We start from the raw sequence: 23,326 nt of genomic DNA, 5'->3' as shown, positions 1-23,326 counted from the left end.
AAGTGCGTTATTCAAAGTCGGACCTGCATTTCGTGGTGGAATTTCCGAGAAGTGTATTTCAAATGTATGAGAACTCTGTGTGTGAACAATGAGTCCCAAATTATCAAGACATCAACAAATTGGTGAAGATTATCAAACGTTATGCAGACTGTGTTTAAAGAAGACAGATTTGAAAATAGATATCTATCGAGAAGAAGGTCTACAAAAGGACATTCCAAGGAAAATATTAAACTGTCTGTCACTCATTGTAAGTAACATACCATTAATTGTATGAATGACACTAATTTTTAGTGCAAAATTAACCATTTACTGTGCACATTACAATTTACACTGCAAGAGAGAGTACAAATTCAAGACAGTGGTCCAACAGGATGTTACCATAGTGGATTGTACAATATAATCGTCCTCCCCGTACTTGGACATAATATGGTAACTTTTTATTGGTAAGGAATGGTGTATTAGCCTGACCGATACACTAGAGGGATGGACGTATTTCAGTGCAGGTTACTTACAATAGGAACAAGATAAAAATGTGATATTTGTCAATTTTGTCTTATTAGCCCTTGCAGGAAATGTTAGTTTGCGGGATGTTATTTCGGTAACAGTTGTTGATTGGAATAACGTTTTTACACAAGAAAGTATTTACTGGAATGAGTTTTTTTTAGCTTTTGGATACTTCGTAGAGTTATTTTCTGTCATCGTAGAATCTACTGGAGCGGAAAATCATGTGTTTTTCACGAAAAATATCTCTCCGACGCACAATTGCCGTTCCTGTTCCTCGCTTGCTAAACGTAAACTGGGTGTTGATGACGTAACATCCCATCAGTGTTTCCAACGATGCGCTTGTTTTCCAAGAAGATGAAAAAACGAAATATACATTCCCAATATTACTACGACCCAAATTTTAACTATGTTTGCCTAACCTAACCTTACCGTGAATGGTTTGTGGGGCTATCTGGGAATGGTTTGGGGCTATCCGTGAATGGTTCGTGGGGCATTTTTTTGGTTAAGAAGGTTGAAAACACTGTAAACCCACTAATCATCGACGCTACTGAAGCTGTACCCGCCATATTGTGTCTTAAGCAAGCAAAAGAACCTCCCTTAGTACCTCTAGTGGTATCATATTCAAGTGGAACCTACCAGAGAGCCCACAACCGTGCTGTTTTCCACACTAAGTACGTATTCAAGGTGCTGTACTTTTATGGTATAAATGAGAGACAGGTAGAGCGATGCTTTATGTCAGTTTTCCTAGTTAGCAAATCCTCCCTGATGACATAGTGAAAACTTTGTCACATTGCAATCAAGGGCTCTCAGGTTCGATACCCGGTGGAGGCACATGGTGGTTAAGATCCAGTCCCGAGTATCTATCTGCATAAAGTGGAGTAAAAGCAAATACTAGAAAAAACTCATAGTTGGATGGATGGCATCCTCCTGCTGCCCATCTGCCACTTATCATTCATTCTTCCTCATTCTCATGATTAGTCAAAAGGAGCAAAAAGAGACTGTAGATAAGGGAATTACTAAAAATATATATTCATCCTCATTGTCACGATTAACAAAAGTAAAATATATAAATTTGGAAAATATATCTTAACTAAAGAAAATTGTCATTTCTGTAGCAAATGCAATAACTTGTACATACTTTTTACATCATCATAAATACATTGAAACTGACATGTAAACCCGATTGTTCTAAACATACTGTAATTTTAAAATTTGTGAACAATATATTATGACAGAAATAATTGTAATTCCAGAAAGTGCCTGTCTATCTTATCGTTCTTGTAACAATAATTTCTTCATGCTGTTCATGTATTAAGCCATTCATTGGCACTATTGCTTTGTCAGTGTGGTGGAAATTCCTCTACTGAATGGCTGAATTATAGTAAATGCTGCTGCATTGAGGATAGATTACATCTACAAGAAATTGATCGCTCGTTTTTGCACTGCAAGTTATCAGATAACACTGCACAACACAAAATTTGTCCTTTAGATGAAAATGTGTGATTGTAATGTATTTGTGCATGACAAAAACAAATTGCAATTTGTTTACTGTATCACGTATAATTTAGCCAAAAAACACAAAATTTGAAAGTTATGTAAGAAACGTAAGGTACAATAGCCAACAGTGTGTTTCTCCTGTGTTACAAAGAATGAATGCTCGAAATTATACATTGGTATGACAAGATAAGATGTATGCAAGAAGGTTACATGAAATACTGTTGCTTCCTCTGTGAGTGGGACAGTCAGGACAGAGATAATCATTATGTCCGTAAACACTGGCCGCTACTACAGGCATCAAGAACATATCACGAGATCTAATTGAGAAGCCCCAAAATGTGGGATGCGGCATCGAGAGAGAAGTTATTTTAATATAAACAATCAATCAGAATGTATTTCTGCCCCATTACACATCAAGCTTGGTTTGATGAGAATCTTCGTCAAAGCACTAGGCTGAGAAGGCCAAGCTTTCAGGTACCTCTGGACGAAATTCCCACACTTAAGTGAGGCAAAGGTTAAGGAAGGTGTGTTTGTTGGCACACAGATAGGAGCCGTTTGATTCTACATTATCTGACCCAGCAAATGCAGCATGGCAGGCATTCAAGTTGGTGTGTTCTAGTTTCCTGGGTAATGTCAAAGCACACAAATATGAATCACTGTTCGTGACATGGTGCACTGATTCCATATCATGGGATGCCACATGTCCCTCAAATTACACTTTCTGGGCACACATGTCGGCTTTTTCCCGAAAAACCTGGGAGCAGTCAGTGATGAACATGGGGAAAGGTTCCACCAGGACAATGCTGTGTTTGAAAAGTGGTTGGAAGGGCAGCATGCTTGCTGACTATTGTTGGTCTATCATCAGGGAAACCCCTACATATATGTACAAGCGTAAATCCTCCACAATGTCATGTTTGTAGGTATTGTTACTGTGCTTTCTTAGTGTACAGTGTACTGTAATATGCCTTTCACGCATGCATCAGGTGGCTGTCCAATAAAAGTGATGCGTGATAGAAGCATACGGTTTTCACACTCAATTTTGTATCCTGTGTTTAATAAAAATCACATGATTTCATCTAAAGGACGGAAAATGTCTTCAAATTTGTTGTGCAGTGTAATTTGCTTTTTTTTTTTTTACACAGTAATTAATGACATTTTGCTGTTGCTTTCACCAAGGATATGTGCGGGATCTTGGGGGGGCGCAAAAGTGGCTTTTTTCCCAAGGGGTGGTGCAAATTGGTCAGATTACATTTATATGTTTCAGTTGGTTAGATCTGCATTTCAGAATTATTTAGATGATAATGAAATAAACTATGCAGGTCTATAATCAGCGATATCAAGATATTGATCATCTAGATTATCTGTATTGCCATTATCTTATAATACATTTACAGTTTATGAAACTCATGCACAAGTAAGCATTATTATCGATGTTTTATACACTGTAGCCACATACAAAATTTACCTCAGAGTGCTGAGAAGAAATGTAGCTGTAGCGAAATTTTCTCTACAAGTACAGAAATTTTGTAGCTTTGTTACAGCTACAGCTGCAATTCTAAAAATTGTAGTGATGCTACAGGCTACAAATTTTGTAGCTAGCTACGGTAGCAATGCTGCAAGTAGCACGCTACTTCCCACCACCGATTACTTACTACTTGTGTTCTGGGAATGACTTCCTCATGCGTAGAGTCCTATATGATTCTTCGTTTGCGAGCGGCATTTGTTTACTGTTGACTTGGATACAGGCTGCTTCTGCCATATACTTCACCTGCATTCGATGAGAAGGTGGTATTACTTACCTAAATGCTTTGTTGTTAACTTGTACAGTCAGGTTTAGGGCAGGTAGCATTAAAATAACATGCATAAATGTTCCAACACTGGATCATGTAATACCTGGCTTCAGGCAAGAAACCCCTTCGATCCTTGCATGAAAATCTGCCAGAACTCTGTGACTGAGATGACCATAAGCCAGTGACGTATTCTCCCATGTTATCTGGTTCACCGGTAAACCAAACTATAGAAATTGCCGCAATATTTGAAGTTGTCAGACTTCTATTTTTGTTTTACATGAATGTCTGAATTGGTGTTTTATTTCTATTCCATCTTAATTGATATGTAATAAATACATACAATAGATAAGAATTGTTGCATTAAACCAAATCAAATCTTCAGAATATGCCTCTCATAAACCAAAAATAACTGTGAGGCGTGAATGCCCTCGTAAAGTATATTTAAAATCATAATTTAATTAGTTTCTCCAAGCTTCGAAACTTTCAGAATTGTTTCTAGTATCCTAAAACATTTCCTAATACTCCCATAAAATCTGTGAATAATCATTAAATATTTGGAATTGTTACTGCTGTTAGCACCAAAATTATAATTCCACATGCTTGCTGTATTACTTTTATACTTTTTAAATAGGATAGGATTGTCGTGTTTGATTGCCTCATTACTTGAACACTTTCATTCATCTCTTTCATGTATATAGAATGTTTAATTTTCGAAAAGAATGCTTCATTTGGATTAACTATTTATATTTCATACCAGGACTGGGAACCATTGTAGAGTTACCTAAAATCTAGGGGGGGGGAGGGGGGCTTGCTGGTGACAGATGCATATTCTATAGTGTCTTCCTCTGACACCACATGTTGGTTCAAACCATCAGGATGTATTATTATTTCGCAGAGTGGCAGCTCTCTATGATGCCAAATGTCCCGAGTTCAAATCCCAACCTGGGTATGGATGTTCTTTATCAATTTCATCATATCATCACTCATCCTCATCTTTGCGATTGGCCAAGAGTGGCAGAAAAGCGAAGTTAAATAAACCAAATCAATCAGTCAATGAATTATTATTTTTTAATTATTGACATTATTAATTCTGAAAATATTTTGGTAGTATATACCGTGCGTTCATTTCGATCTTCAGCCGAGAGATTGGGAGAAGCGTGGCGGGCGGCGCTGATGGAGATGCCGACATTTGCACCCTGTAATGCCCGCTTATTTTTATGGACATATGCAGACATTTATATAAATATTGCAAAACGAGCACTAACCTGTGTTATAAGAGTACGGTTTTAATTTTAGTAGCTTAGTGGCTGTATGTGCTGCTGATTTTGACATGCCCATCTCCTGTGAAACACGGCGTAGAGGTTTGTTTGGAGAACGTTCTAACGCTGCACCAATTTCATCGAGTTTTGCTTCGGTTAGAATCTGTCGTTTTTGCTTAGGTGCTTTAAAATTTAACGAACCAGTTTCTCGTAATTTAAGGACAAGATCTCTAACCGTATCTCTATGTGGAGGGAAACGCCTGGGAATTTCTGTACAAATTGCCTACACACGTCTCGACACGAGTCTGTTTTCACGTAAGTGTCATACATAAAAATTCTTTGTTCTAACGTGAACCTTGCGGCTGGCATTCCAATGGTCTCACTGACACAACACACATACACACTGCAATAACACAAACAAGTAACGGCAAGTAACCAAGAATATCACTCTTGCGCACAGTACGAAATTAACACGCTCTTGGTTTACATCTGCTCGCCACTATATTCACAGCTCTGTGTTCATCTAGTCGCCAAGGAACAAAAAACTCGAGCTCGGAGATTTCAAATTTACAAGGAAGCTCACGAAAATCATTGACTTTTAACGGTTTCGTCTGCAGTGTAATCTTGATACAGTGTTGCACATTCGAAACCTCCAAACCTCCAAAACTCTTTCAAGGATATAAACATAAGCAGGACGTTACTGGTCAAAACTATGATTAAAATGTTTTATTATCTGTGGCTCTTAACATCGTTTCTAAAGCGTATTTATTTTCCATGGCAAATCACCGAAATGGTAGTCGCCACTACGTCTCCAATTTTAATAAAATTTTGCTCAATTGTATGTCTCAGGGGATTATGGAAAACTGTAAAATTATTTATGTCTACGGTCATTAGTTTGGGCTACAGGACTGATTAAAGTTACCTTCTCAGTGTGTAGTGACGTGGTAACGTACAGCGCGAAGGTACAAGATAAATGCTTGTAGCGTAACGAAAAGAAATGACATATGATTTTTAGTTGTTGTATTATGTAAAGGAAATATATACAATGAAAAAAGTTAAGTTTAGTGACAACTATATTAATTTGTGGTTGTCTTTTTCATAACCGTAAAAGCAACTTCCCACACACATATGTGGTATATATGTGGAAATCTATGTCATATTTTAAAGTGGAAGGAAATAAAGTGCAATCTTCATAGTTCTCACAAGAACAGTTCCCAAGGTGTGGGGTCTCCACACTAAAAAGGAAGACTGCAATATATTTCCTTCTTGCTTAAAAAGTGTGTCATGTATGTTAAAAATATGAAAAAGCTAAAGAAAGCACTCTTTTTGGGTGCAAAGTTCCATATGAGGGAAAGATATCAAGAAGAAATGAGTGGCAGTAAAATATTGTACTATTCCAACACGTTCTTCAGGAGAAATTTCATGATTGCACTCTGAACCATTTTCATAGAATACTGAATTATGTGTACTCTCGTTCTGCTAATATCTGCTTTCACATATAATGCATAATTGAGTTTTCCTTTCAACTCATGCACTCACACCTGTAAAAACAAAAAGAAGTTAATGCAAATTCTGAAACATTTGTGCATTTTCATTGTTACGTGCCCAATAGGATCAAGTAATGTGAATAGTTTGCCAAAGACGAATAGAGATGGCAGCACCAGGCGTGCAAGGTTAAGAATTGGCATAATATATGTGAATAATTTTATAAATAAGAACAAAGCAAATTGGAAAGATGAAAAACAATAGAATATATTATAAGAAGACAAAGAATAAATATGAAAGAAGTAAATTAATATATATATCTTATAAATCAAATCAAGGTAAGTTAATATGAAAATTAAGGAAGTCAAAGCAATGATACAAGTTTGTGTCTTTGAACAGATATTGCATCTGTATGATTGATTTACCATTCCTATAGGGGAAATTTTGTTTACATCAGTGGTGAGCGCGTTCTGATCGACGCCCCACAGCACTTTTTGGTTGCGCGGTTTAACCGTAGCACCTACTTGGATGCGCGTGTAAATCGTTTGCACCAAGTATACACTCTGTTGTACCTAGTTAGTGGTGGCGCGTTCCAATTGCAGCCCCAAGGGAGGATATTAGTATTATTCCCAAAGCTTAGAGGAAAAAGTTGGAAAAGGATAAAGGAATTTGTTAAATAGTCAAAACCGAAATAAATTGAAATCCAGAGGGAAGTCCAGATTCTCCATATCGAGAGGGAAGTTCAGATCCTCCATATCAAGAAGGAAGTCCATATCCTCCATATTAAGAAGGAAGTCTAGATCCAGACCGTCCATTGAGAAGGAAGTTCCGATCCAGGCCGTCCATCAAGAAGGAAGTCCCGATCCAGAACGTCCATTAAGAGGGAAGTCCATATCCTCCATATTGAGAAGGAAGTCCAGATCCAGACCGTCCATCAAGAAGGAAGTCCCGATCCAGATCTGCCCATTACAAAGGAAGAATATTGAGATGAAAATTGACTGTAAACGAGAAAATTATAGAAGAATGTAGCTTATCATGTAAAATTCTTACTCCATGTATCCTGTGTTTACATAATATATTCGTTTAAACGTCTCCATTGGAAGGCATCCTGTCTGGTTTCGTTGTCTACAAAGAACCCTACGCTGTAGATAAGATAGCTGAGATTTAAGATTAAGGTTTATGTACCTTTGCACCAAATGAAGGTAGCATGATACTCAATTGTTTCATGTGAATTTCAGGACACTTTTGTTTTCTCGCCAAATCTATTGTGTGATATGAGACTGGCTTCTGGTGGTGTACCGTAATATTTTGGTGAGAGTAGTGGTGTTTTTAGATTATTTAGTGTGAAGAACAGTAAGACTTGAGGAAGACATTCATTCTGTGTGTGATAACTCAAAGTTAAAAAACACAGACATGGCATTGCCTCAGGGCTGTGTGCCACATGAACCCTGAGTGCAGTGCAGTGTAGGCTTGAAGATAGACAATGCTTGTCACCTACATCACTCTATATTGGTAAGCACCTTGCTAGGTTTAGATCAAGAACTGTTGAAATTTAGAATAGGTAGTGTGGATAACATTTGTTTCCATCATGCAAAGGTTTACTTGCAAAACTATTCTCACATATTTGGTTCTCATTACTGCGACCCATTTTTCTATCACAAGGGTCCTTGTAAGAAGTCACTAAGGACAATTACTGTAGAAACAGAAGGATATGTGGTGGTAAACTGATTCCTGGGCAAAAATTGTGTGGAAAATGTGACACACACGTGAAAGAAACACAGTACCAGAATGAAGATTTGGGTAATGTTGATGAGGTAAATGACAGTGATTGTGTTCCAGACAGCAGTGCTAGTCCATCGAAGAGACTGAATTCAAGTCTGCATGAAATACAAGTATCTCCCATGAAGACACTGACTCATGTGAACAAAGAGAAGAGGAAAAGGTATGGAAAAGCAAAAATGAAGCAAATACAATCTTGTGTTAGAAAGCATGTTGCAGCAGTTTTACATATCTCTGAAGAGTCAGAAGAATCTGCTGAGGCTACAAAAACTCATGCTGAAAAACCTTCTCATGTCAGAACTCCAGCAGAAATTCATCAAGACTTCGAGAGCTGAACAGCTTCCAATACTCACACTTGCTCCTCATAGTTGGCAAACAACAAAGGTTAAAGAATATTTCAACACTACTGAGTACATGGTACAAACAGCCAAAAAACTGAGAGCTGAGAAAGGAATACTGCCTTCACCAAAGACTGGCATTGCCCTGGATTCAGCAACTGTGCAACGTATTCACACTGCATTTGCGAAATACAAATGAGCTGTTTTCAGTGAACTAAATTGACAACCTTCACTGTCAATGTAAAATTATATTCCACATTGCAACTCTCCGATTGATCCCTTGAAATTACTTTCCACTTACAACTTCCAGTTGACTTGGGATATGATTATTGAAAACTTCCGTATTACGGACATTCTACACTGCACGCATTTCGTATGTCCGCAACAGATACCAAATGAGGCAGAGTGCAATTTTCATATTTCCTGTAAATAATACCAAAGTTCAGGTGTTTCCAATTATACCACCTGCATAGTGTTGCCACCTTTCCCATTACATGATTTTAACTCCTGAAATAGCCTCATTTTGCACTTTCTTTCCCACACATACTGTAAAAAGTGTCTGTAATTTATAACCAGAAACATTAAACAGCAATATGAGGGTGTGTGCTGATGAACCATACATAGAAGTCATACTATGACGAATATAAAGACTTTGGCTGATTTCCTCATTAGGGGGGAAATTAATAAACTTACCTGATTTTCTGCCGCACATCGTAATGACAATGAATTTCAACCACTTCCTGGGCATACACATATAAAGGTAAGGCAAAATCTACATTTCGTTACAACCAAGTATATTTTACTTTGTACAATAAAGCAAAAACATACTTTCTATCTCAGTTCGTTGTTCCTTAACAATTATGTGAAAATGTCGGTGTCTTGTACTTTTTTTGAAGGATCACATTCTTTAGAGGCACCCTGTACAATATGTATTATGTTTTGAAACGAGATATTTCACACAATGATATTTCCTTACTAACTCTATACGTGCACAAAAGCTTGTTACAATCTGTTACTATGAGGCGACCCGTTTCCGGACAATTCTGGTGACTTCCCATGGAATGACCCGTATATAAGAGCAGAACTTGGATGAATTACAGAATAACTTTTGCGTGTTATAACACAGGTTTGTGCTCGTTTTTTTGCAATATTTATATAAATGTCTGCATATGTCCATAAAAATAAGCGGGCATTACAGGCCGCAAATGTCGGCATTTCCGTCAGCGCCGTCCGCCATGCTTCTCCCGATCTCTCGGCTGAAAATCAAAATGAGCGCACGGTACCTTCATAATCACAAATCTCCGAAATGACCTCGGTGGATGATTGGCTGGTGATCTCAACACTGAAAGCTCCAAGTATGAATCCTGACTTTGGCACTTTTTCACTTAGTTACAATATATCTTCATCATTATGGCTACTACCAGATTAAAAATTATGGACACCCGAATTTGTACTCCAATTAACTCCAGTAGACCTAATTTAAAACAAGTTACATCAAAATTTAGCTTATTCAATTTCACGTTAAGCTATCGTAACCAAATTTTTTTTTGAGTATGCCTTTGATTTTTATCATCGTGAGAACAAAAATGGGCATTCTTTCCTGTTTTCCAATAACCACGCTCTGAAATTCTATAAATAAAAATAGATATCAAATTATAATACTAATTACGTAATTGAAATATTTTTAAATTCCTCCTTACCTCCGATATGCAATTCAATTGAATTTAGTTAAGTGAGCAATTCCAGATGTAACGGACCGACACTTTAGAAGATTTTCTTCAGCTTTTTAAATATTTAATTAGGCAGATATGCAATATTAAATTTCCAAAACATCAACATGTTAGATAACAGAAAGAGTACTTTTTAACCCAGTAACAAACTTTCCACAATTTTGCCTGACTATGGAGAAAATAATTAAAAAATGCATGGTAACGGACTGACCCATGTGTCAACCCACCGTTTCAAATTACTGAATGTTTTGATAAAATTCTCTGAAAGTTGGACACTTAAGTACTTCTCTTTTTCAATGATTAATAGTGGAAGGTGGTACAGTAAGACAGCAAAATCTGAATGCTTCAGTTTTATTCAGTGGTGCAGAAAAAAATAAAATAAGCCTGGTAACGGACTGACATGTATGGTAACGGACTGACACCTTCTGAAATATATTCATAAACTCAACAGACTCACATATTCTTACTAAGAAAAATGTTTTTCTTTACTATATAACTGAAATTAGTTAAAGTAACACTAAAAACTATTAATAATAAGTAACACTAGAACTATTTAAACACTGTACAAAGGAAATAAGGTATATAAACTGTGCTAATACTGTATGACAATGTTACACTGCTGCCTTCTTAAAATCTTTAAATTATTTTTCTATTTCTCTTAAATGTGGAATTTCAAAAGGACCAGCACCCTACAATTCAACTGGACCATAAAATGAAAACTTCTTGTTTACAGTTTCTATATCATTAGGTCCAGAAAAAGCTGTTAACTGAACGATATTTCATCATTGTCCATGGTTAATATTCTGTTAATATAAAATGTCTGATCATAAAATACTGCATAATATTTCTCAACTTCCAAAGAACTGTTTTGTAATACTTCGTAACTTCCAGAACACTGATTTTTTAAGAAGTAATGAACAAATTTCTCAGTCAATCCTGTATAGTTGGAGCATTCAATGACATTTTTAGAGATGACTTTGAAATGGTGAATATTGTGTGTGTTTGGAATTTGTTGAATATTAAGCCAGTGTTCATGTAGTGTTGCTTTCATGTCTTCTATGGTGAAAATTGGGATTTCTGCTACTACAATTTTTGTCTTCTTTTCTTGAAGGAATGTGACAAATTCATGTGCACAGTGAATTGAAGTCTTCCCAGCCATTACAGCTTCCCTCACCATCCTCTTTACTTCTCCCCCAATTGCATCTACAGCCCCTTTACCATGGGAAGTTGAAAAAAAAACACTCAATGTTGTTTGTTCCTGCTGTAAAAAAGTATATGATGTTACATAAAGTGTACCTTTGTTTAAACTGTCAAGCTGCGCCATCTGAGAAAATATGAAGACTGGAAATTGGTAATCCAAGATTCTTTTTGGAGATAATCTAAAATATACATGTACACTGTATTTATCATGATTACAGCAGTCAGATACAATAGCAAAATACTTTTTTTGTGATGTAGTTCCATCGTGAAACCAAGTTACAGCTGTAAAAACGGTAGTTTGTTTATTGCTTCAATGGGCAGATTGAATTTCATCCTGTTCCTTGCATGTGAAGTTCTCAGAAAAGTCAATTTGTAAGACATCTTCTTCTTCATTAAGTTTTGAATCCTTCCCTGGAAAGCCATCTGCTGTTTACGTTTTATGAAAGTATGATGCAGAAAGTGTGGAATTTTTCCTGACAGAGACTTAAAACAATCTTGGACAGTTCCAGTCTTTTCAGTTTTCTCAACACTGTTAGTAGTATTTACCCACTCATACCACTTACAGAACTCTGAAAGATCTGTTTCACTTTCATCACTATCTGTTATGGAATTTAAGTCTGTACATATTTTGCATTTGCCAGTCATACAAGGTTCATTATCTTGACTACATACTATCTGGTCTATAAATGGCATGGCCGAAATTCTGTAGAAACATGTATACCTGAAGAATGGAGGGCGATTAATAACAGTTTAATGTTTTCATGTGTCATGCAAACACAAACATTTTCACAAACTTGGGCCTGCAATCGGCAAAAGTGGAAAAACTTATTTTTATCTCAGCATGTTTCAAGCAAAATACTGCATATGCTTCCTGAAGGGTTGTAAGTAAGTACCATTTCTGATATTTTGTTTTTACTCCACCTTCGCACACAGTTAGTGTCTTGCTCCAGGGGCTTGCTAAGAGATTTCATCTGTGGAGTAAAATTCTTTTATAACATTTCTAGTTTCTGATTCAGATTGAGCACTTGAGGGAGCTGTAGAGCTATTACTAATCTTTAGTCCTTCATTCCTTGTAAAATCAACTATATGAGCTCGTCTCTTTCTGGGGGAAGCAGGTAAGGCAGATGATGCACTTTTTTTGTTTTCCCAAATGATTGACGTGATGAATACACTTTTGTCGGTGTTTCAGGAGAAACAGCGGCAGTAGTTTCTCTTTTCCTCTGTCTTTCCTTCCGTTTGTATTCACGTTTTTTCTTCTTAAGCTGCTGTTTACCTCTCTCACTAAGTGCACTTCTTTTTATTTTTTGTCTTTCAGCATCTTTTCTCTTTACTTCTTCATAACAAGCCTTTTTTTCATACACTGTCTATAATTCTGCTGCTTCTCAGCATTGCTTAATCTTAGCATCTCGAAACAAAAGAAAATATATTTTGTTAAAATATATTTAAGTATGATTTTTACAATAAAAATGATTTTATAATAAAACTAACATTATTTTATAACTTTATAAAAATCATTTTGAGTAATAAAAGTTCAAGCAGGACTGTCAGATAGCATGTATGAAAGTTTTTTAATATTTTATATAACTTCTCCTTATAATGTCAGTCAGTTACCAAAGTCAGTCTGTTACCAGTGTCAGTCCGTTACCTACCCATAATACCCTAATGCCTTAAGATATAACTGTGAAATTTTTTGTCTGAGTAGTCTGGGTAAACCTAACACAGGATATAAAGTTTTATGAAATTATCACTTTGGATTTTCTTATAAAAAAACTTTTTCAAATATTTTGGTAACAGACTGACACTACTGCTTAATAAAGTTTAGCGTGCATTACTTCTTCTTACATGATATTTTTAGTATACAATTTCTGTGCAAAAGAATGTTATTTGTTTGCACATTCTAGTAATATAATTAACTTTCAGGTAGATAGTTTCTGAATTATTTTATAGGTGTTGAAATAAAACCATTATTTATACAATGCGAACTCCAACTAGCAGTACCATCATATTTTTTTATACTGCAGCTGCAAAAATCAGTTACATTAGGAGATAATTATACTACATAAATCTACATGAAGTTTTCTTTCCAACAAGGTATAATACATGCTACTTGGTTACACTTTGATTTTCACACACCAGGTTGACAATTTTCTGGAATTGCTCAAGTGTAATTAGCAGTGGCATCTCGTCCCTTGGGGCTTCCGGGGCTTAGCCCCTAAAGAAAAACGGACGTATTTACGTAATTATCAATCACCATAACACATAACTATCACACCGTCTTTTAAAAGGCGATTTTTAACCACGTAAATTCATCCTCTGTTTCAATGGATACAACAGCGCTCCTAGCGGCATTGATGTCAATTATCGCTTTCCGGGGCACGTCGCAAAGGAAGGCGTGGCCTACACCCACCTAAGCTACAGTGAAGGTCACATACTAGCAGAGAGAGAAGGGGAGAGTGCAATGGATTTGAATGCTGATTCGGAGCTACTTCCGTTGCGTCGCATGTTGTTGTGTAGTGTTTTGGTGGCTTTCATTCGCTATGTTTGAGTGAGTTTGGCAGGGTTGATGTTCGAACACAAATTGATGAATTACATAGGCTGTCAATTACAAGACACAATGAATTTGTCCGGAAAAATAGGCATATATTAAATAGAATTATCGATTGCTTAAAATTCTGTGGTCGACATGAACTTGCTCTACGAGGACATAATGAAAGAGAACAATCTTTAAACAGAGGCATCTTCCCAGATTTATTATTCCTTTATAGGAGAGGTAACTTCGTGTTCTTTATTGTAGTGAAGAGTTGAAAAACAAACTCTAACTCCAGTGGCAACAGCTGAATCTGAACGATGTTTCAGCACATTGAAGCGTATTAAAACCTGCTTAAGAAATGCAATGGGACAAGACAGACCAAATGCCTTGGCACTTGCTTACAATAGAGAAAGAATACATTTCAAACATAGAGGGCTTCAACGAAAAAGTAATAACAAAATTTGCTTAGCAGAAGAACAGGAGTCAACGTTCGTAGAAAGGTATGTTTCACAACAATACCTGTTTCTTTTGTAATCATGTGAATTGTCATTATATTTTAAATTCTTTAAAAAAAAGTCCAGTTTTGTAGTTTAGAAGAAAAATACCCGTTTTTTTGTAATTCATGTAATTTGTCATTACATTTTAAATTCTTTCAAAAAAGTAAGTCCAGTTTTGTAGTCTAGAAGAAAAAAAACCTATTTTTTGTAATTCATGTGAATTGTCATTATATTTTAAATTCTTTAAAAAATAAGCCCCGGCCAAATTTGAGGCCACAAGATGCCACTGGTGATTAGGTATAATTAACTATAGTTAAAAATTAGAGTATGAGAGTCAATAAAATAATACTATAGCATGAAATGACTTACATTTACTGCAAGCTAATGGGCCGAGGCCAGTGATCAAAATGCTACATTTTAAAAGTAGCTTCGTTACAGCTACAGCTATTCTTCCAAAATGTAGCTTCGCTACAGCTACAACTACATTTACCCAAAAGTAGCTCACTATGCTACTCATGTGTACCACTCGCTATGTTTGAGCTACTTCTTCATAAAAAAAATAGCTTATCTGTGTATAAAGTGGATTCAAAACAAAAACTAGGAAAGACGCCTAGTTGGGAGAATGGGATCCTCCTGCTCCTTCATTCTCCACACTGCCCATCATTCTTCATCATTCTCACAATAAGCCAAAAGTGGCAGGAAGCGATTGTGGATAAGAGAATTACTAAATAAACCATGTATCCTCATTGTCATCAGTAGCGGAAGTTATAGAAAAGCGACGTTCAAGTAGGAAAAATACATAAATTTGGAAACTGATATTAATTAAAGAAAATTATAGTCTCAGCAGTACGTACGTTTTACAATATCATAAAATATATTGAGGAATCTGACGTGTAAACCCGAGTGTTCAAAACGTATTGCAATTTTAAAATATGTGAAGAAATATTATCTATGCCAAAAATAACTTCAATTCTAGAAAGTGTATATCTATCGTTCTTGTAACAATAATTTCTTGCTGGTGATAACCTATGTACTAACAATGATCAATGCTGTTAACGTACTGAGTCATTGATTGATCTCACTATTGCTTTGTCATTGTAGTGGTAAATTGATCGCTCGTTTTTGCACTGAAAGTTGTGTTGTACACAGTAATTAATGACATTTTGCTGTCTCTTACACCATGGATATCCACAGGATTTGTTCCGGAGGTGGAGCAAACTAGGCATATTTCTACCCAAAAGAGTGATACAGCTAAAAAAAAAAAGTAGCTGTTAGCCAGAATATATTCATATACATCAGTTAGTTATCTGGATATTAGAATTATTCTCTACTGAAATAAATTACATGGATATTTATAATCTGCGATATCAAGATATTTATAATATAGATTTTCCGTATTTCCATGTAATAGAATTTGTCTTTATGAATCTCCTGCAAAAGTAAGCATTATTGTCGAAATTTTCTTTGACGCTATTGCCACATTCAAAATTTACCTCAAAATGCCGAGAAGAAATAGTAGTGAAATTTTCGCAATAACTACAGGAATTTTGTAGCTTCGCTACAGCTTCAATTTTCAAAATGTAACACCGCTACAAATTTTATAGCAAGCTACAGTAGCATGCTACTTCTGACCTCTGGCCGAGACTAGGGTTACTATATTTCACCAGAAGCCGGGGGAGGGGGGGGGGAGGCTAGACCCGACAGTGTAGTATGCTTGCACACCATAATTATTATGGACTATACCGTGAAAGTGCTGCAAGGTTCCAAAGATGGTAAGGTATTCCAGATAAGATTTTCAATAGATTTTCAGAAAACTTTTTTATACCTTAATTAATAGTTTCATGAACATGAATGTAATTAATAAATAACAAAAACTTATGTTAAGTAGACGTTAATGGGCTTCATTATGTTTTCCTGCATATCTATACTTCTCTTTAATGTGGATTTTTTCAAGCGAATTTGTGTTCTTGTAATTCAATTTATGAAACTGGACACATGATAATTGAGAAAACTTAGTTTTGAGAATCATACATATTTATATGGTATCTATTTCAGTTTATTTCGCTCAAAACTTAATTTGAAAACTGCGGACCCGACCACTGACAGCTTACAGTAAGCAGATTCCTGCACAGTGGAAGAGAACTTTAACTGAAGTTCGGCACTACAAAAAGAAGAAAATAATAGTACCATTATTACTAATGGTTGTCGGCAAGTGCATTGAGTGACATCGTGACGTCAAAGAACTCTAAAACACATTTTTGTAACTCTATAACTATTGTATTATTGAGAGGGAGCTGTTCAATGCATGGTTAGATTGTTTTGTAAAATTAACATTTTTAAGTCAAGTAATTCACCATAATTAGCATTTCTTTGAATAGACGAGTCTTCTTCAATACACTATATTTTCTTTGGAGACTAAAAAAATAATGTTTGTTGTTTAGACAGAGTAACATTTCTTCTGATAAATCTGCACAAGCAAGTCACCACCATTCCAGAGCAAACTGTTTACTGGCTAAGTATTAAAATAGCTGCAAGAATTTTAAATTTGTTGCAACAATTGAGAGTTACAGAGGCCAGTAATGTTTCTTTGTGAGTGTCCTTTCGTCACTTTTATCATACATCCGTATTGTCACGAATAAACCTTAAGAGGCACAAAAGTGACTTGAAGACTTGTATGCTAGTTTTGTGCGCAAGAGTATAATATAAAAAAAACATACAAATCAGAGGACTGCAGGGACCACTTTCACTCACTCAAACTCGTTCGATTCTCCCAGGCTTGAGCGTACTGTACTTGTAGTGGAATGATTGGCAACGTCCCATATTTCAGAACCTAATAAGCAGTACAATTGTTCACTTACCAAATAGATTATCATATTCTGCAAAATAATAAAATGCAGTTATAACATTGAATCGAACATCATTTTAATGTGGCAATAATCGTAGAAACATAAAATGTCAGCCTCGGTAGTTTCAGCCCATAATCATCTATTTTATGTTCATATATCTCGGTAAGATTCAAAACTGCATTTTAACATGGAGATGATAACTATGTTCACTTATTTTTCAATTTCACATTGTCTTTTACTTCATGATCCCACTACCCACTACCCTAGACAAATGACAGTTCAAGTGTATTCCACTCGTTCGAGCGTTTTTTGCTTGGGCGGAAGGCCTATCAATTCTGTATGCCATCTAGCATTTTATTTGCTGCCAGAGCGAAAAATGCTCAGTGCAGCACTAATACAAATGCTCTTGAGATGATAGTGCACTAAGTGACAAGAGGAATGAAGAGTTAGACAAACTGCACATATTTGCAGTTAGTTTCCTAGAGTAAATTTACAGACAAGAGAACTACAGTGACAACAATGCTCAGTTGATATTTTATTCAGCTGCTGAAAGACTTATGTCAAATGTATATAGGTTAATTATATTATCATTTTCTCATATTCTTTGCATAGTGCACATAATTACCTTTCTCTTCGTGCTCATTACTACTGATTGCTTTTGTATTGATTTCTCTCTAGGTTACGGATCGTGACTTGCTGCCGAAGTTTGTGTGCGTGCCATGCGTGAATAAGTTGGATAACTTCCACGACTTCCGAGACATGTGCCATGAGTCAGAGAATCTTCTCACCAGCTACGTGTCGGCAGTGGAAGAATGCATTCAGAAGAAGCCAAGCCAAGAGGTGAGCACAGTAGTGGTGGGTTCATTGTGGCAAGTACAGGGTGTAACATAACTTGTGAAAGTTTTACTGGTGTGTTAGCAATGCAAGATGGTAAACATGTAGTTCAGAACCAGAATGATATATGCATTCCTTAAGAACAGTGTGCAAGGAAAAGGAGGCCTTGTTGATAGTGCACTGACTAACACTGTTGTGGGCTACATGGGAGAGGGTCAGCATGACATGCTGAAATGTCACAGGTCCTAATAACATATTGAAATTTTCCCATCAGGTATTTCAGCTGTTCGTCATTCATACTTACCTCCAGAAGCAAAATTGAACTTGTGAAATTAAACATTTTGATTTTCATTTGAGGGCAATTAATCATGAAAAATGCATAGTAAACAGTGAACTAAACCTATGTAATTTTTACTTTGAAAGCCAGGGTTTGAATATTCTAATGAAAGAAAAAATGCTTGGAACTGGTAAGAAAAACTTTCTTCTTTTTTATAATGATTTCCATAGCTTTTCCAGATAGCTAATTTTCAGCTCTTCCCCCCCTTTCCCCCTCCATATTTCTAAAGTTAAAGAACGGACATTAGTACATATTGTTTGGCAACTATTTTCATACTCTACAGCTTTCTCTCTCTCTCTCTCTCTCTCGCACGATCTCTCTCTCCTCCTTCTTCTTCTTCTTTTTATTTTTTTCTTTCTTTCTTTCTAATGCGATATACACTAGTTTGTGAATTTTAATATAAAACCAACTCTGAACGCGACACTACATAGAATTAAAAATTATCTCTTTTTATTGGTTCATTCCATTTTTTATCAACTGTTTTTATGTTTTTTTTTACTGTTTTGAAAAATACTAATGTTTTATACATTGCTTTTTCCTCTATTGTTACTTCAGTATACTCACACATTGATAGTATTTGGTAATTTTTGTTTACAAGTGGTACATTTTTGTTCCTTTATAAGTATTCCAGAGATTTATGAAAATTATATTATTTCAGTTGCTATGACTTGTAACCTCAGGTGAAAAATATTCTTTGCAGTAAATTATAGGATAAAATTTATGGCTAAGCCGATACCTCATTGAACCAATACCGATACTTCACTGATTCCCTCCGATATCAATGCTTAAAAAATGTAATATTAAAAGTTTTTCAAAATATTGATTAATATTAGTGTAAGTATTTGATTCTTATTATATGTATTGATTTACTATTGATAAATTCTCACTGATACTTTTCAATACTGTTACTACCAGCCCTAATAAAATTTCCCCGTTCTTAAATTGGAAATTTCCACATAAATTGAGATTTTAATTTTTCAAGACATTGAACTTGCAAGGTTTTTTTTCTCCTTCCAGGGAGCAATATTTCTGTGATTTGGTTCTTAGTGTGGCATGAATGGGCAAAAGCCACATACGGGACTGAGACCAAAATACTTCGGCACATACATTGCCCTAAATTGTTCATTTTTTGGAACCTTTTAATCTCATTGCATCTGTTAGGATACCAAATAAAATTATGTATCTTGACAGGTTGTTACTGCTATACAAGTATAATGAGTGGTGAAAATCCTGAGATGTGCACTCAATGGAGAAATTAGATATGGCAAGTTTTAAAAATAGAAAAAAATATTACTTGATTTTTTTAAAAAGTGGTGGAAATAAACAATATGTCACTTGAAGTAAATCAATGTAAGTACAATGGTGGCTTGCACAATTAACATCCTGCATAACAAATGTGTGCATGGTCCGGAAAATGTCACACATGTTTGACCCCTCAGCAGGCATGCTTCATTATCTTACAAGTAGCAACCTCACTAAAATTCATGTAAGAAATGATTGTTATAAATGCGCTAAAAGAAAGACTGACCAAAGCATCAAGAGCTGAAATAACAATGAACAAGCAACTGTGTGTACATACATACTATAAGTAAAGGTAAAATCCCCATACATATAGCACTGTGACATAAGACACATTTAGGGGATGAGGGCCTCCCCGATGGTGCAGTGGTAGCGTTGGTGCCTTGTAATCAAGGGGACTCAGGTTCGATACCCGGTGGAGGCACATAGTGGTTCGGATCCCACTTTAAACTGTATGTCCAGTCCCGATTAGCCTTTCTGTGCATAAAGTGGACTTAAAACACCAAATCAATCAATCAAAACATATAGGGGATGTTGAACTAGGGCTGCACACATTCTCGATCTTGGCCATTTTGGAGGTGATGTGATGAGTTCCATGCTCCGGCTACCTTTACACCCCCCCCCACCCAGGGTTTCCCCCAGGTACCAATCGATGTGAGGCTGGGTGAGCCCTAGAGCTGCTTTATGTGCGAACAAAGCCAGAAAGCTTCCGACCTTAGATCACGTAACCCAGGAATCGAACCCTGGTCTCCCATGTATCAGTCAGATGCTCTACCAACTAGACCACCGTGGCTCTTATATACATACTATAATGTACTTATTTTTTTTAAAACTGGAATAGATTAAAATTTTTCCGATAGTTACCTATCGGAAACTGCATAACAAATGCCATGCTGGAACAAATTGCATTCGTTAATTTTTCCATCCCAAATGTCGGGATTAAAAAAGATTCCCATCTGGACCAAAAAAATTCTGTCCTGCACACCCCTAATAATAATAATGAGATAAACACAAATAATTGGTTTTTAAGTTAAATACATTGTTCCTGATTCAAGGTAAATCACGAACTGGTCCAGTGAAACTGCTTATTTATTGGTGTAGTGAACTTAGAATAAAATTATGTATCACTTTTTGAAAGTAATATCTTCTGTGGTGTTACTTTCATACTTTATGATATTTTATTGAAAACATGGAGAGCAGAGCATCACTTCTGCTGGACACAGTTCTATCAATTCCATTGTAAAAATATATGTTTTGCACAATCATCTGAAGTAGCAGATTTTTTAAGTTTGGGTGCAGTTACCCACCCACCTATTCTCTTTCTCTCTGTCTACCCTGTTTGAAATACTGTTTTAAACTAAGACACAAACTGTGTGCACCCTATCAGCCAGAAACAATGTGTTCTTTTTGTTAACACATAAAAATTTGAATGTTGTACTTATCAATTTGCAACTTTGATCCATAATTATCACACAGGTAACTTGCATTGTCTGCTGTTGCCCTGATATCTTGATAGTTCAATGTACAGCATGAACAGATATTATTCCCCCCATAAACGTTGTCCATAAAAAAATTTCTATGCAAGTGGAGTGGAGGTTGTTATAGATTGACCACAAGCGTTCGTGCATCTTCCCAACCGTTTTTGGGTCTTCAGTGCAGTGTTGCCAGGTGAGACTTGAAAAAAATTGGGAGATTGTTTCTTGAGTGTAAAGTTCTACTAAAAAAATGATCTAATAGTAGCGGATGTATAACGTTCTCGAGGAGAGAGGCATGGGCATGCGCACTGAGTGGCATTTGCCCCCTAATCTTGGACGGCCACAAATTCTTTCCAGGGAGGGGCAAACAAGGTATTTTTTCAGGGGGTAAAGGAGGCATACTACCCCGTAATAGTGCCCCCTCAAGAAACACCACTTGAGTTTGAAATTATCACATTGCTGCATCCCCATTATAATAATTGATGTAAATTACTGTGACGGAAATCAACTTATATGTTTGAAATTTAGATTGGCTTTCATTTTCTGGAAAGGGGGCCAGGTGGCAGCCGTCATACTGTCCCGTAGAGGCACAAAATTAATGTAAAACAACCAGAATAGAAATAGGTTTTGGGTTGGGATAAAATAGAATAATCTAAAAATAGTAATGTAATAATAGTAATAATATTTATTATCACTTTTCATGGCTGAGTGGAGTTGCACATGCTCTGCTCTACATCTCCCCTCTATGCTCAAGTAAGATGACAGGGTGGCGACAGACCTGGAAAACTGGGAAAAGTCAGGGAATTTGAGGTGTCAAAGAAAGTCAGGGAAATGTCAGGGAATTTGCCTTGATTGACTTTTTTTTTATATAATAATAATATCGTTATGGAACTTTGCACGGGAACAGGAAATCTTGTTGCTAAGTTTCGGGCTCAACTTTTAGGCCTCTTTTATACACAATACAACCACGGCGATAGAAAGCGGTGATGGCAGGAGAGAGAGAGAGAGAGAGAAATTTCCGGAGGTGCAGAAAAATGTGTTAAGCCTCTAAATATTACGTGGAAAATGCAATGAATTATCATTTTTTCTTGTCCGTATGGGAGTAGTAAGGGGACAGAACTGTCAACAGATAGAGGGGATGGGAGCGGGTGGCGCCGTCCGATGGTTGTCGAATGTTGTAGTAAGGCATTTCGTTGGACAAACTGAAGGAACATGGAAACAAATATGCTTCGTTGATATATACGATTATTTTCAAAATCGACAAAGTATCTCACTACAACATGCGACAGAAATTGCATGAATGGCACTCGTATGGAATTGATTTTTGTTGGATGTCTTTGGACTGCAACATCCAACAAAAATCGCATACATAAACAAGAAGAGCTTTAGACTGCAAATATGCTGCTGGAATTTTATTAATCTTCTGGCTCACTTCACATTATTTAATGTAGCAGTGCTTACGAAGGTGGGCAGGCCATGTGGCACGAATGGGAGAGGAAAGAGGAGTTTACAGGATTCTTGTTGGGAAACCAGATGGTAAGAGACCTGTAGGAAGACCAAGACGAAGATGGAGGGACAACGTTGAGATGGACCTAAGGGAAATCGGTAGGGATGGGAAAGAGTATATAGATCTTGCTCAAGATAGGGACAGATGGAAGGCCTGTGTTGCTGCAGCCATGAACCTTCGGGTTTAAGAAGGCTAGAGAGTTAGTTAGTTAGTTAGTGCTTACGAAGGTTTTCTTTCATCATCCTGACATATTACTGGTTTCACACAAGTTAACATACGTTTACAATGACATTGCACTATTCTTAGATATCAAGAAGAATGCAACGAAACGAGATATATATTGAATACTATCACGAAAAAATGAAACATAAATCTGCTTTGGTGAACGTTATAAAAATTGGAAAGTGCATGCTCCCAAC

General features: G+C 36.3%; 1 protein-coding gene across 1 annotated transcript in view; it reads left to right on the top strand.

Moving 5' to 3' along the window:
* Positions 1-6: 6 nt before the first annotated feature.
* Positions 7-23,326, top strand: part of LOC145992638 (uncharacterized) — a 99,481-nt gene continuing 76,161 nt past the window's right edge. Inside the window, exons 1-2 of the mRNA XM_083129009.1 lie at positions 7-247; positions 18,134-18,295. Coding sequence (XP_082985135.1) covers positions 89-247; positions 18,134-18,295 — 321 coding nt within the window. The 5' untranslated portion in view covers positions 7-88. The remainder of the gene's footprint in view (positions 248-18,133; positions 18,296-23,326) is intronic.

The sequence above is a fragment of the Lepisma saccharinum genome, chromosome 9, assembly GCF_977018435.1.
Source record: "Lepisma saccharinum chromosome 9, izLepSacc3.1, whole genome shotgun sequence".
Classification (NCBI taxonomy): Eukaryota; Metazoa; Arthropoda; class Insecta; order Zygentoma; family Lepismatidae; genus Lepisma; species Lepisma saccharinum.
The sequence above is the reverse complement of the archived record's forward strand: the minus strand, read 5'-3'. Positions and strand labels throughout refer to the sequence as shown.